Source organism: Fukomys damarensis, unplaced genomic scaffold, assembly GCF_012274545.1.
Source record: "Fukomys damarensis isolate Sample0158 unplaced genomic scaffold, DMR_v1.0_HiC HiC_scaffold_14, whole genome shotgun sequence".
Taxonomy (NCBI): domain Eukaryota; kingdom Metazoa; phylum Chordata; class Mammalia; order Rodentia; family Bathyergidae; genus Fukomys; species Fukomys damarensis.
Window position 1 is genome coordinate 9,766,274 of NW_022900926.1, and position 16,551 is coordinate 9,782,824.

A 16,551-nucleotide genomic window follows, 5' to 3' on the forward strand; every position below is an offset into this window, starting at 1 on the left:
GAGGACACATGCTATGACTCCCAGTGGGTACTAGAAAGCAAGGAGAGTATCAAACTCTATTTTATGCATTTTCCTTGATATACATGCTTATGATGAAGTTTAATATGTTAGGAAAAGTAAGGGATTAATACCAATAACTGATACAAAAACAATCATACTGTGACTAAAATTATGTGTGTGTGGTTTCTCTCAGAAGAGTCAAGTATGATGCTGCTATTGAGCACATGATTACAGACAACTGGTGCCCTGCACAGTGTAACTTCAGAAGACAACTGCTGGTAGGGAAGTCAAATTACGTGAATTATCTTTGGTTGCTAGTTCTCTCCTGAAAGCTTAACTATTCCTTAGCAGCTCACAGAGGTTGATACTTAGAAACACTAATGCTGAGGAGAACCCTGGTCCTCTGGCTGGTGAAGGACATGAAATGATAAACACCATCTCTAGACCTGCCTGCATTTTTACCTAGAATCTTCTGTTTCCATTCTGAGGGCAATTTTTTTGTGACCTATTTTCTTTTAGCCCAAGAACTTTAGTTCCTGAAATCGTTTTAATTCTACCACTTCAGGAGAATATCAGAAATGAGGAAAACATGGTAGTGTTGAAAGAAGTGGAGATAAGACAGTATTTTTAGGAGCAGAACACTAAAAAATAATGATTTTTTGAAAGACAACACTCATTTGGATATCTAAAGTCTGGATTACTCGTTCTAAAGTTGTTTATGAATCTTGTCCTATATGTGTGTGTATGTGTGTATGTGTGTGTGTGTTCTTAGGAAGAAACAGGACTGTTGTTCATGTAGCTGTGTTTCTGTATGATGTATATTGATGTGTGTGTACACAGAATTTTTTTTTTCAGGACCATCATATTGTTTTTCAGATATACCACTGAAGGAAGCAGGAGTAGATAAGTATGAGGGAAGATACCAAGTTAAAACAGAATGGTGCATGCCCTTAGAATTGGGAGTGAGGTATCTTTCCTTTTTAAAGTGAATACTTATTGACTCGGTAAAGAAAGTTTGAAGAAGTAGGCATATACGTCAGCAGGCAAGATGAAAGTTTATTCTAGCTAACATACATTGTTAGTGGGTAAGAAAAATCATGAGATATTTCGGTGAAGGAACTTAATAATTATGATAGAGAAAGAAGATCAGACACAAAAAAGAAGGTGAATTATCAGAAATGAAGTCAAAGAAGAGACTGAATATTGGTCACATTTTTGGGAAAACCTCCCTACAGTCCCCAGCCAGCATCCCCACTAGTCATGTGTCCAGTGTGACCTGTTTTCAGAGCCAGCTCCCTGCTCTGCATGGGCTTCACTGAGAAGAAACGGGGTCTGTGGGGCATGGCCACTGTGACCCCGGGCCCGAGCTGACTGTCCAGGCGCCATCTCTGCAGAAGCAACGGTGCCTTCTGGGCGCCCTGTAAACCACATTGCAGAGACTCCTCCCTCTGTGCCTCAAGATACAGTGGTGCCTTGCTGGCTAACAAGGAGTGGCACTCCCAGGAACGAGTCTGTATCCGTGTCACACTGAGACATCCCGAAGATGGCAGTGCTGCCCATGTAGGGAGACAAGAGCACCCTAGAGAAAACCTCAGCAAAGCCTGAGCTGACCGAGGAAAGGTCATTTGTACAAATCAAGAGGTTAGAAGTGGTATATCTAGGACAGTGAATATTCACTGGGCCTACGGTGTGTCTTCTTTTAAAGGAACCATATTTACAGTTGTTAGTACAGTAAGAACAGTGTTAAGTAATTCTGACACATGCTCATTATTAACTTTGTAAGTATCATTGTTTTCGGTTATCTCAATAAAGAGATGACTGTTTGTTCCCTTTCCAGAACTAAGATTGTGAGAGTGACAGAGTTCTGTTGTCACTTCTCACTGGGTCCAGTTTAGACTGAAATCAGAAAAACTTGCAAGCCCAACAGCGACATTTATAACAATTTTCCTAATTTAACTCCCTTTCTTTTTGCCAAGGGGAAACAGTTGTATTGTTGTCATTAATGGGAAAGAGAACAGTGCTTAAACAACCTATTATAAATTCTTCTGGGAAAGCATATTAGAAATAATTGAAAACAAAACTGATTCTGTAAACTTGGCAGCAAATGTATAACAGAAAGCGATTCAGTCCCGACCCCCGGATGATTGGTTAAATGTTTTATTGCCTTTACCTTTCATTCATGCCGTGATCGTCAAGAGCAAAGAGAAAAGAAATGTTGCTAAACAGAGTCCACGTTCAACAGCTAACATACAGTAATGATCAATGACCTCCAAGCAGATGTTTATTCCTTTGTCTCTCGGGCTTGAAGGTATCTAAATATTAGTTATTCTGCACGAACTCCTCTGCCACACGAGGCCGGAGTTTCAGCATGGCCCCAGCCCCCTGCCGGCTCCCCAGCAACGTGAGCTGTTTCTGAGCTGCTTGAGGGCACGGCCCTGCAGCTTCCTGTGGTCAGTTGTTAGCTGGATTCCAGCAAAAGAACAAGAACACTGTGTACTTGTTAAATTTGCAGAAAACTTCATCTTCTGCTTGTGTGGGAGGAGAGTCCCCGTTGTGAGCTCCGTTTCTTTGAAAGGACTCAGCGATGAGTTGCTGCTATACAGATGCTGGGGTGCATAAAGCCAACACCCTGCAAGCCGAATAAATAAGTGATCACCATCCAGCTCTGTGCAGAGTAAAAGGAAGGACCTCAACTTGCCATGGTGTTGACAAGAATCCTAATTGTTGCCGTTCTATAAAGCTCTTCAAATGAAGATACAACTCTTCAGTGAAATGCTTTCTTAAAACCTTTGCTTTTTATGATCTCCAGCTGCCGAGGCAAGTCACAGTGAAGGGACGAAAATCTGACCCCGTTAGCAGTTTGGGGTATGGAGTCGGATAGATACAGGACCCTTCCTCAATCCTATTCTCTTCCTTTTCATCTTCCTCCTCCCGTGACCTGCTGCCCAGATGTTAGAAATTCTGCAGCTTCTTCCTACAGCCTCCTGCTGGCACTGACTGGCTCGTCTCTCATTTCAGTCCCAAAGCCGGCACCTCAGAGGATGAGGATGTAAGCTATCCCCAGAGTATCATGCTTAGCGCAGACCTGCAGGAGCTTCGAGCTAACAAGTCCCCTCATCTGTCTTTCTCTTAATTGCTTGTGTGAAAAATGGGCATGGAAAAGATGATGGGACAGCTTGGCTTGTCCTGCTCTCCTCGATTCATGCCCTCAGGTTGGTGTTCAGCCACCTTAGCATTCAGCATCAGTTCCCCGTTGTGGGTGGGGACTTGTTACTACCCCTCATACTGCCTGTGGCTGTTGGGTTGGTCATAGATAACTACCGTAAAGCCATTCCGCTTAGCTTAGCTGAGGGTTATGAAGTCACCCGCACCGTTTTTCTTACTCTCTCAGGAGCAACTAATGCCATGGCTTTTCCTATGTGCCAGACCTCATTCTCGTCATTTCACGTGAATTATCTCTTTCAGTCCTCCGAACAACAGTATATTTATCTTTATCTTCCTTTTACAGAGGAAACTGTAACACAGAATGATGAAGTAAATTGCCTAGTATACACAGGCAGTAAGTAGCAGAGTTGAAGTTTGCGCACAGACAGGGCAGACTGTCTCCAGTGAGTTTAACCTTAGACTATGGTGAACACAGACACGGTTATATAAAGCATCAAGCATACAGGGATAGGCAGTGTTATAAAGCGTGAAAACATCTTTACAGTTTTATCCGTAGTTGTGTAAAACCTGCTGAAATGAAAAGCTTCTCAATTATGGAAATGAAAAGAATTATTAAAAATTTTCTTATGAAAAGAAAAGTCATAAACTTAGAGATAAGATCTGGAGCTCCCCTCTACAAAGTCCACCAGATTCACATTTAGATTAACAGAACACAGTATTTCCCTTGAAAGCATGCAAACTTGATATGCTAGTGATAAAGTGTCATGCTAACACTAAAAAATGAAGCAGAGAAAGGATTAAAAGAATGAGAGATGAATGGAGAGTAAATAGGTGATAGGAGTCATCAAAAACATTAATGTGAAAGCAAACCTAGGAGAAGAAAAGGTGGAAAAAGAAGGTAAGATTCAGAGGAAGTACCTGTCCCTCTGCTGTGGACCCAAGGAAGAGCATCAGAAACATAGCCTGTGAGATGGGCACTGTTTTCAGGGTCTCTGTCTATGTTCAACCTCTTAGACTCAAAGTGTTAGTGTCACCCCATACTTGGAATCCTTTCACATCTTGTTGAGATTGAAAATGTTGAGACATTAAGTCTGTTGAAATTATCGATGGCTACCTCCAAATACCACCTCTAGATAAATGGCAAAACATCAAATTAATGTGTTTATGCAGCTTTTCATCTGCATATTAGTAAAAACACACCCTTCTCTCTGAGGAGCTTTTAAATCAGAAGAAAAAGGAAAGAGGCTGAATTTCTCTTTCAAGTACACTTCTAGGTTTCGTTCCAATTTAATGACACAAGGTCTGGCACCGCATTTAGACCTCTTGCTCCAAAATTTAATTTTAATTTTAAACAAAGGTTTCCACATAGGGACTGAAAACAAAATGGGAAAATGTTGCTGAAGTTTTCCTTTATGCTTTTGCTGGGTGTCTTCCCAGTGTCCTGATTGTTCTGTCCTGGCAATGTAGGTCAGCCCCTTCTCCCTGGATTTCTTATTCTGGACTTTCTCTACATGTCTACACATTAAGGAAAGTCATGTTTTTTTCATATGTACTTATATTTGGGATTAAAATGATTTTTTCCTTCACCCTACCATTTGAGAGTTTAGTACATCTGACTTTGTAGAGTGGATCATAGAGTAAAACATTCTGTACTGACCAGTGGTGGTTTCTACTAAACAAAATATCCAAGAATTAAATCTTTCATTTCAAGTGTTATGAAGATATTAACAAGCCATTGGATGTTGTTACTTCTTTTCTGGATAATAGTTTCTTAGCTTTCAACTCTGAAATATATGCACTGTGGTTATGACTGATGTAGGACTTTGCTTCTGTTTAGTTGGAGAGTCACTACTGGCAAAGACTAATACCAGGGGTTACTCTGGGGTTGTTGGCATAAATGTCTTTTGTGCTGTAATCTACCTTTCCTATGCTGCTTTTGAGGAACTCTGGCACTAATCCAGTGGTGGATTTTGAGTAGTGACCATGGGTATGGTAAGCAGTCTTTGCCACAAGGTCTAGAATGGATAGAACCAATGAGACAAATCCCACAGAAACTCATGAAGAAAACCAATAACAATTGATGTCACACAGTTAAAGATAATTTAGAAGATCAAGATTAGGATGATAAGGGTAAGAACAATTAAAACACCAGATCTCTCACAGACAATTGGAACGGAAGCAAATCAGATGACGGGGTGGAGAGAGTACATGAAATAAGTTCTCTCATCACTGGCAAGCTTTCCGTCCCTATAAGTCTTCAAGTAGTGTTTACATGGACAGCTGTTATTCAACAAATTTTTAGTGAACTTCTGATCTATGAGGTTGTTAGTGATGGTCTGAGGTGCACAGTCATGTAGTCAAACTAGAATTAGAACATATCCCAGCAGTACTTGGCCATGTCTGTTAAAATTTCAAAGTCTTGCTTACTTTTTCAAAAAAATGCAAATAATAATATCTACCTCATGAGATTGTTGGAACATCATATTAATTACTGTTACATGTGTTAGTACATACCGACCACATGTAAGAGTTGCTGATACTGTACTGTCTACAATTGTTTGTGTATACAAGAAATTATTCTCTAAGCAAGGTTCTGGGTATTGTAAAGAAAGTTTTGAAATAGTAATGACACTGAAATAGATGAGTGGGCCTGGGATTTAGCCCAGTGGTTCCACCGCCTGCCACACAAGTGCAAGGTCCTGACTTTCATCCCAGGCACCAAAACCAACAATAACAAAAAGAAATAAGATGAGTAATGATTGCATTCTCTTGGGCTATCTCTGGCCAGGAAACAACCAAAACAAAATTTGGGGCAATAAATTTTTTTTAAAGAGAATAAGATAACTTCCATCTTCCTGAGTTATTTTGAAGCTACTCTTCTAATATTTTTCCTGGCTGTAAATTTCAAATGAATACTACATCCTTACAGAGTATTACTAGCTTGCAGCACAATGATTTATAAATGACACATGCATTTAGTAAAATGCAAATAATAAGCTCCCAAAAGAGATTGAGAAAACTTGCTTTGACAACTCTTCTTTTAGCCAGGCAAATATTTTATAACCAGAGAAGGAAAAAACACAATAGTAAATAAAATATTTTAACGTGAAGTATTGCCATACTATTTTTGAAAGCATTTAAAAAGATGTGCTAAATGAACTATTAAATGTCAAGGTCCTGTCAGAGCAAGGAAAAAGAAGAGTCATATTTGCATTAATTGATTATTCCCCCCTTTTGAAAATATCAGGCACTTAGTCTGTTCTTTTTAATGTATCATGACCAAAATGAAGACCAGTGACATGAAGACCTTACAGTTAACTACGATGGACTGTAGCTCACCCGTTGGAGCGTGTGTCAGATGAAACAGATCTTAACACATCTTGAACAGCAATTTAGAAGTAGACGTTTTGCTGGATTACTCTGAGGTAGAGGAAATAAGCCCTTCTGAAGGTTTGTGTAAAGGATCATACCAAATTTGAGACTTTGAAAATGTTGGAACTCCTAAAGCAGCTGAGACTTTATTTCTATTTTGATCTTTCCTAGAAATTTAGACCTTCTGTGGGTTCAGCAATTCCACAAGGTTATAAATCACTTTCACATGAAATCTGCTAATGGTACAGGGGAAAAAAGAAGATAAAACGTGTTTCAACTAACTCTGATACGAAGTGGTAGGGTTACTTTTTTGGGGGGGCCAGCAGAGAAGTCACACAAACCTTTGGAGCATAATATTTTAAATGGCTTCACTGAGAAAGAAGAATAATAAACATGTAAGATGACAAATGTTCTTCAAAGAGAACTGATTTTCTTATTGTGTTGTAATTCATTAATGACTATTGCTTTGACAGTGAAGAATCTGTTCAAACATTGCAAGGAAGGCAAAGCTTTCATCCAAGAATGACAAATGCAAAAACTATAATTTTGAAGAAGAGCAGAAAAGCAATTTATGTTTCAGAGAAGTTGGAACCAAGTAGGTGTCTAAAGCAAAATACCTTTTGTGAGAGATTAAAAGACCTGCTAATATTAAGCGTAAGGATAGAGTTGTCAATGGTACAGTCATGTTCATTAAATTTGTTACTAAGCTGACATTTCCCTGTACTCTTGGAAGAGATTAGTTAAGATGTTAAGGTCATGCATAACTACTGACATTTTATTATTACAGGATTACTTTTCAAGCAGCTCCATAATCGTTACTATGGAAAAGTAGTTTATTTGGTTGGGTTTGTGAATTTCTGATGATAGTGGACTTATAATTAAAGAACTTCCTATGTAACTTTACTTCGTATGAAAAGAAAGTTTATTCATCGTGTTTCAGTGAGATTATGAAGACATCTGAAGGGATATATCCACTTATACCAATATATCCTGCTGTTTCTGCCTTCAAAAATAGTCTGTTCTATCTTTAATAATTTCTTACTGGTTTATCAAAATGTTGGAGCTACTCAGTGGCTATGGTTCACTCTATACACTATAGGCAAATTAGGATGAATAATAGGTTCTAATATGTCTTACGCTTCAAAATATCCACTTACAGTGGTGCCTCAGTTTACAAACTTAATTTGTTTTACAATTTGGGGAAGATGGCTGTGGTTGTGTTTGTCACTGTAAAGCAATTTGAAACATGACAAAAGAAAGCAAAGGGGATGAAACAAGATTCTAAATTGTTCGTAGGAAGTAGCTGAATGGATGGGTGTGACATGATCAGGAGGACTGGGGTGGAAAAGCGAGAATTCAGTTTGAGACGCCTGTTGTGGTTTACATCTGGAACGTTCCCCGGAAGTCTCGTGTGTTCGAAGGTGGGGCTTTTGGAAGGTGGCTGGATCGCAGAGGTGCTGTACTCCTCAGTGAATTCACCCATAGCCGAAAGTGGTACTAGCAGGAAGGGTCTGGTCATCAGGAGAGGCAGTTGACTGGGGGCGTGACCTGGAAGGGTATATCTCTCTCCCTGGCTTCTCCTTTCTAACTGTCTGCTTCCTGGACACGGTGCCACGAGCTGCTTTTCCTCCACTACGTCCCTCTCTTTGCCCCTCTCTTTTCCATCTTGCTTTTACCTTGGAGTCAGCCAATCATGGACCGCAACTATGTACCAGAGCAAACCTGTCCTCTCTGAAGTTGTGTGTGTTGGGGGTGCTGTATTAAATGACAGGAAAGTGACTAAGAAAATGCCCATCAGACAGCCAAGCAAATTCAGCAAGTAGGCAGTTGGTTCTGCGTTCTGCCCTGGAGGTCAGCCCTTGAGATTTAAATGTGGGAGACATCCCTCTACACGGTACTGAATCCCAAGGACTTTAGAGATGACTGACTAGGAAAGTGTAAATAAAGCAGAAGAAAAGGCCAGGGATTAAGCATCATGGTGCCGTAAACTTAAAAAATTAGGGAAGGGCAAATGTGCTGGTTGAGTATCTCCAATTTCCAAATCCGAGGTCTAAAGTGCTCCAAAATGGGAGCCAACATAGCATAACCACGTGGTATCCCACGTGGAAATCTCCATCCCTGACCTCATAAGATGGCTTGCACTCCAAACACAAATACACTAAATGTAAAAAGTCACCTTTTGGCTATGTGTATGAGGTATCGATCAAACAGGTATATATCAGTGAGTTTTGCATTAAACGTGGGTCTCATCCTGAAGACGTCTCATTGCATACATTTAAATATTTCAAATCACAGGAATTCCAAAATCTGAAACATTTCTGGCCCAAGGCATTTTCAATAAGGGGCACTTAATTGGAGTAGGGAAACAGATGAAGAAGGAAAACTAGAGAGAAAGGGACAAAATAAGGGCAGTGTATTGTGGAAGTCGGAATAACTAGCAGTTCTAGGTGCTGCTGATTGGTCAAATATGGCAAGCAATGAAAAGTCTTCATTTTAGGTAGCGATGTAAAAGATATCAGTAAAGGAGAATGGAAGAAGCTCTAGAATAGTAGGACACAGAAGGGAAGTATCAAATATTACCCAGAAGGTGCCTATTTACCATCCACACTCATGACTAAGAGCTAAGCCTTTTCCCTGGGCTGGAGATCCAAGGGCAAGTTGATGCAGTGGGCCAGGCTTCCTATGGTTTGCTTCTCTTGTCCATGTGCACTGTATTTGGTTTCTCACGTAGTCTAAAATGAAACTGTTGAGAGCCATTTGCAAAGTTATCTTCATCATCTTCCTCCCCCTCTCTGAAGTATCGCCACATGAGCATGATTAGACTTAGGAGGTTTCTGGATGTCTCAGCCACTCATATAGAATTTATTTAAGCCACACAAATACCCAGCTAATCGAATGGGCTTATTGTTATGAATCCTCTGGTCAGATTACTTTCAAATGCTCTTACTAATTTCATCCGCATCGTTTAGAAATTGATCACATGACAATGTGTGAAGAGAGCATGCCACATTTCACTTTTGTGTACTTGTGCTACTCTTTTCAAAATTTTTGACGCTTCATGATCTTTCAAGCAGTCTTCCTTCCCCTTTCAAGCATTGCCTCAATAAACTTGTATCATTGGGAAGGTACAGGGACACTGTCACTTCCAGCAGTTGATGTAATCATCTAACAAGGGGATACTTTCCATACCAGAAACCAGATTATTTTTCCATAAAACATTTTACATTTATTTTAAAGTGAAAATGCCATAGAAGCATAAAAGTGCTATCCATCTGCAATGAAAATGTGATATATAGTGTGCTTGAACTAGTAAAAGGTAATTTACATAAGTAGAGACTAATGTTGATGTAGACAATGGATAACAAAAAAAGATATTCTGCTGGTTTCTTCCTTTTTTGTCTGTAAAAACTCCTTTTAGAGAAAATTGCAGAAGCTCAGAAGCCCGTTGATAATTGTATTCAGATATTTTCAGTTGGAATGAATTCCTGTGACAGCATGAACATACACTCACCAACATGTCTGTAATAGAAACCATTTCAGAAGCGCTAGACTGCTAGAGAGTTTCCAGGGCCTCTCAGCAAGGCTGCAGTGGTGTTGGGGACTGATACTTTTCATCTTTCCTGAAGGCTGATACCCCCAGTTCTCACCCCATAGGAAATCAGGAAATATGTTAAGTTATCCAGTAAACTTAAAATCACACAGCATTGTGCTAGTGGAAATATCCTATCTGATGCTATGATTTATTTTGAAGGACAGTGGAAGGAAGGAAGGAAAGAAGGAAGGAAGAAAGAAGAAAACAAAGCGTAAAGAAGCTAAGCTGTATAGAACATGGCCAAACAGCTGGCTGACTTTATGTCCAAGAAACAGCTTGGGACAGATGACTCACAAGATCTCTTGGCAGAATAACTTGAGGAAAAATACCAAAGCTGTGGAGAGAAGTGTTCTTTTGCTGAATATTTTGTGGTTCTATCATGAGGTTGATTAAATGAGAAACATGTACACCTCTTTCGAAAAAATTCCTTCTATGTTTAAGCGAGGAGCTTACAGATTACTTGTCTGGCACAAATGGAGTTCACTGCAATGTTAAACACCAAGAAAACCATAGTTATTCTTAGAAATTTAACCCTAGACATATGTAACGTCCTATCTTTTAAATAATATTTTGGGTCCAGTTGAGGGAGACTTTGAAAGAAACTGAGCATGAATTTAGGATCACTGGTGACTTTTGGGGTGCCAAAATTAATTTCTAAGAAAAACAAGTTGCTGCATTAGCAGCCATTCCGTATTTTAAGGTCAGTATTTTAGAAAAACCTTCATTCTGTCATCTTCGGATGTGTTAAGTGAATTTATCCTTCACTGAGTATTGATGTTAGATTCAGTTAGTTGGAAAATTTCATATTTTGATCATGAGGCAGTCTGAGTCTATTCTTGGTAACATCAGAATTAGTTCCCGATCTCAGAATTTTGCTGTATTCCTGTAGTGACTCAAGTAGTTTATTGGCAGTCAGTTTGTAAAAGGCTCACTAGGATTCTCTAAATGCAAGATGTTAGGAATGGAAATGCACACAATCACCTCTCTTATCAAAAAATGTAAATAACGCATATGCTGTGTCTTCTTGCAAAAGTGGGTGAAAATTCCAAAAAGGGACCTCAAGCCATAGCTTCCCCATGCAAGCACCAAATGTCCTGCAGCTGAACATTTCTTGCTCTATCACAGAGCTCCCACTTCTAACATTCCTCTCTCTTCAGCCCTCCTCCCACGTGTGCACAAATGGGTCTCTGTGGGTACTTTCAATTCAAAACCTACCTCTGAATATTTTGAGTTGTTAAATTTTTTCTGTAGGTAATAATCCATTTGTATTGTATAAAAAATGAAAGTACTATTTCCTATCAGTATATAAGAGTTTCCTTAATCTTTCCGATGGCTGCACAAGTTCACTACATAGATACGTAATTTACTTAACTGATCTCATGTTGATGGGATTTGTTCATTCCAGCTGTATGAGACAGTTCCACACACTTCCATGTGAGATCAGGGAGCCAGTGTGGTGTGGTTGCATTTTTGTGGGGATTGTCTTCCTTCACTGTAGATTGCTGACTTCTCCTTCCTCTTCTTATTAGACCACTAATTTCATTCATGAGACCTCCACCCTTATAACTTATTTACCTCTCAGATACCCACTTCCGAATTCTGTCACACTGGAATTAAGGGTTCAATATATAAAGTTGGGAGAGGCGTATGGAAACAGTTGGTACCTTGTATATACTCAGTCCATATGTAATACAATGTCAATATAGTTTTATACCTATAACATAATTCCCAGAAATTAGAATTGTTAGATCAAAAATTCCATGCTTTTCTAATTTTCATAGTTGTTACTAAATTAATTTCTGTGGTGTTTGTGTCATTTACCTTTGTACCCATATATACAAGAGGTATTCTGTTATGCATTCACTGCTACCATCAGAGAATATTATTAATGTTCTTGAGTATTTCCAGATTAAAAGGAATAAGCTTATCAGCATGCTCCTAATCAATATCTGTCTCATTATGAGTTTCAGTATTTTGTCAATAGTTTACAAGCCATTTATTTATATTTCTGTTTCTTTCAGTGGGGCCTCTATATCATTTTGTCCATTTTTATGTCATGTTGTTGATTATGAGAATCCTTTATGTATAGAGACATACTATTTATTACAGGGTTCTTTTGATTTTATCCAACAGTTAATCCTTCATTACAATTCTCTTTTCTTGAGATATCCCTATGAGTATACGTTACTTCATGTTTGTTTGGGGGAAGTTCTTTGGCATTGTCTCCTTTTTTACATGAAAAACGATCTGATTAAATTCTATATTTTTCTGGTGCCAAATTACTTTCCTAAACAATTCACCATTCTGTCCAAGCTTAATCTGTTTTCTTACAATGTAGTTTTTTCATGAGAGTGTTATGGCCACGCTACATTTTTGTCTTCGTGGTCTATCAACTACTAAAAAATAAATGAATCACAAAAAATATTGAAATTGCCTACTGTAAGCATAGGTTTGTCTGGTTTTCCTCTAAATCTATCAATCTTGGCTCCTTTTATTTTAATAGGAATATATTTAGATATATAGATATAGTTATAATAAGATGATTTCAAGTTCAGAATAACTTTAAGATTCCTGATTCTATCAAATATTTTGTACCTTTTGCTTCTCACTACACATCAGATTGTTAGGTCATTTAGGGCACAATAATTTTCTGAAAGTGAATAATTGATTTAAGAACCTATGGAGGCCCTGAAAAGGGCAAGATGATGCCGTGCTTGTAAGGGAGGGATATGGGCTACTGCGGGACACGGTGTAGGCCAGCTGGGGCTGTAGCTCAGTGGAAGAATTCTTGCCCAGATCCCCAGCACTACATTAGTTCATTAATTAAAATAAAGAAAAAAGCTGTCAGCTTTTTCTTTTTAAGAATGGAGTAGAGAGCCTATCTAAAACGTATGCAAATGAATTACATACCTGCGTGTTAAATGGCTCATGAAATACCTCAACCGCTCCACTGTGTTTCAGGGACTAAGCTGAATAAGCAAGTGCCATCACTGGGAAACAGGAACTTACTTTTTATTTTCTAAGAAAAAGCGAACAAACCAGATATTTAACTTTGGTAAACTTAACTGTGGAAACTACTCTCTGTGTTGGGTAGATCCACATTTCCTTGATCAATGGGAGACCGAGTGCTGCTGACCCTTCTCCTGAGTTGCTGGAGTTCACCTCTGCCCGGTACATCCGTCTGAGATTTCAGAGGATCCGCACCTTGAATGCTGACTTGATGATGTTCGCTCACAAAGACCCAAGAGAAATTGACCCCATTGTCACAAGAAGAGTAAGTTATGATGACTCATAATCAAACTTATGAATGCTTTGACACCTATCTTTTTAATTATCTGTTAAGGAACCTACAAAGAAATCTCAGTGATTTGTAGGAATGGTAATTATGAAAGATTTAAAAATTCAGCAGACCTTCCTTTGTTCAAATCTGACCTCTACCATTTATTAAGTGTGCACTTAACAAGGCTTTTATTTATCAAGCCTTTAAATATTCTTTTACTTTAATTTCCTCTTCTGTAACACAAAAAATCATAATATCTAGCTCATAATGATTTTTAAGGTTAATTTTCATCATTTTAGGTGATCTGCACTATTGCTATAATTGGCACTGGGGAGGAATTACTAAAAGCTTTAAAAATGTTGGGCCACAACCCACTCTAAGAAATTCATTTTATATCATGACCAGTACACACAGACATAGACACACACACACACACACACACACACACAGCTATATTTTGAACTTGAATGTACATAAACTCAGCTGATGTTCTTGTGGATATACAGATTTTTAATTTAATAGGTCTAGGGTAGGACTGAGAAGTGCCATTCTGCAAAGTTGTAGAAAGTTCTCAAATATCAATGTTGCTGGCCTGTGGGCCGTTTTGTCTCATCAGATATTTTTGTTCTATGCTCCAGCAATGAATCATGAGCCATAGTTTATGAAAGTATTGCTGCAGAGAAAAAAAATGATTCTACATACTGTTTGATTTACTTTTAAAAATGAAACAATATGTACTATCCACAAAGTTATCATAACTTATAGAATTAAGTAGTTATTTATTATAGTAAAAGTTTCCACTTTACTCCTGTTGATTACTTTGCAGAATGCAAAGCCACAGATTTTCCAGCAAGATTTACTTTTTTGTTAATTTTTTTAAAAATCTTAATTTTACATCCTTTGATGTCCTCAACATATTAAATCCGGGGTAGAAGAGATTTTCTCCCCCAAAGGGTTCCATTTTTCATCTTTTTAAATCACTCTTAAAAATCCAGTTATAAATTCTAACAGTTTTTGGTCTCTGGTGTCAGCACTGGAATGGTTGATTGTGAATAATAAAATCAGCAACTCTTTTCCCATGGTAATGTATAATTTCTGTGCTTTTGATATGAAAGGTTGGCATTATAAGGAGCATTCTCTCCAGTCAGTTTACCCTCACTTCAGAACTCTGAGAATATCACAATACACAGTAAATGATTTTAACATCGTTACCAGATATTTCAATAGTGTATTGATCTGGGCATTTCTTAGCACTATGGTTCTGTGTTCCTTGTGATGCCTCATTGTCTGTGAGCTTTTAAAAATAACTAAATGAAACAAACTGTAAATGTAGATATGTATCTGAACAAAGACATTCATTTTTTTAGATTCTGAAATTTCTATTTCCATATCTTTCTTTCTTTCAGACTTGTTTTTTCCTTGCTGTGTAGCAAAAGACTTCTATTTTTCACCTTCCAATACTTAAAAAGTATGAACATGGTGTCTCACTGTCTACATTATGGGCTTTTAGCTGAAAACTTTTTCTATAAGTACAATGTCCTTGTTCAGTTTTATTGTAAACTGACTTACTGTTGATGTGCTTTCCAATGTGTATTTAATAAGAGTGATAAAAGTTAAAAATAAACATTTTTATTTTTAAGGCTAAGGAGGAAGATCATAAGTTTGAGCCCAGCCTAGGCAACTTAGCAATACCTTGTCTCAATTCGACAATTTAAAAAAGGGCTGGGAGTGTAATTCAATGAAAAGATACTGTTTAATCCCCAGATTGAAAAAAAAATACAACTCACAAAAGATTAAAGAATCTTTCCTACAGATCTTTGACCGATGGAGATAATGAAAGTGCTATCTTCCAGTGTTAAACTAGAATTTATAGAATTATGACTTGATGACCAGCCAGATTGCCTGGAATGATAACTGTGCTTCTTCTTGTTCAAGCTACACCCACCCTTTGGTTTATATCACCTCTCTACATGACTAAGACAGTACGTGTTACCAAGAGATTCAATTCAGCCATAAATCCATAAGGCAAATCCATGTCCACAAGGTGTCAGCTGTATTACTAAAAGCATAAGTTATGAGAGAGGATTAGAGGGGGAACACCATTAGATAAAGCACTGAGTTCGATGAGGGCTCTACTAAGCTCCTAACCTCTGCCACCAACTGCCACACCTCTATCACATGCCCTGAACAGTGAATATTCTTCCCAGCCTTCCCTCCCCCGACGTAACTGCTCCACACCTAACCTCTCCCTCATCACAAAACAACATGTAGTGTTTTCAATTATCCACATGCAGCATATGTCAGATATTTTTTTGCTTAGTGTTTTCCAAACCTGAAACAACTTTACTTCGTATTATATTTTAACATATTGTCAATTGCCTTAAGTAGAAGGAATCATTATTTTATAGCAATATGTAGATCTTCATATTTTTAAAAAATTATCTTTAATTATAATAGTGGCATGGCTTAAGGTAAACATCAAAGAAGACTGAATAATATTGAAGTGAAATTTATTCATTCTCAAAAGTATATTTATCAAGGTAAAAAAATCAATGAAAATAAATTGGTGTTCCTTTTATCATCTTTTGCAGAAGGCAGAGTGAGGGTTAGGGTGCACATCTATTATTTATAACTGTATTGTGCATGAGCCTTTAAAATAGTACAGTACAAGTTAACATATAAATATGATTTTTGAAAGTACTCAAGTTCAATAAACACTGGATACAAATTTAAATATATAAAAATAGGATATTGAATTTCTGGGCTTTCTCATGATTCTGAAGCAAAGCATTTTGCATTTATATGTAAAATCAATTTCCCAATTTTAAAGGCCTCCTCAAATGTAACTACACCAGCATTGTGCGCACATATATCCATTAGTATCTATATTATTAAACGATCACGTTAAGTGCGAAGGAGATTTTTTTCCATTACTCAGATTTCCTAGAAGTATCCATTGGTTCAAATTTTAGGTATATGCAGAAAATGTAAGAAAAATATTTTTAAAAGGTGCCATACATAAATAACGAGAGGAGGAAGTGACGTCGAAGGAGGAGACTAGAAGAAGAGGAAGGAGGAGAAGGCAGAAGGAAAAGGAAAAGGAGGACCAGGAGACTGAGACTTGTTTTCCATATACTTATTG

At 37.9% G+C, this 16,551-nt stretch overlaps 1 protein-coding gene across 3 annotated transcripts in view; it reads left to right on the plus strand.

Annotated features, from left to right (window-relative positions):
* The window catches only part of Lama2 (laminin subunit alpha 2), a 563,701-nt gene that overhangs the window by 200,128 nt on the left and 347,022 nt on the right, over positions 1-16,551 (plus strand). For all 3 annotated transcript variants that reach the window (XM_033763224.1, XM_033763225.1, XM_033763226.1), the window contains one exon: positions 13,224-13,403. In XM_033763224.1, coding sequence (XP_033619115.1) covers positions 13,224-13,403 — 180 coding nt within the window. The remainder of the gene's footprint in view (positions 1-13,223; positions 13,404-16,551) is intronic.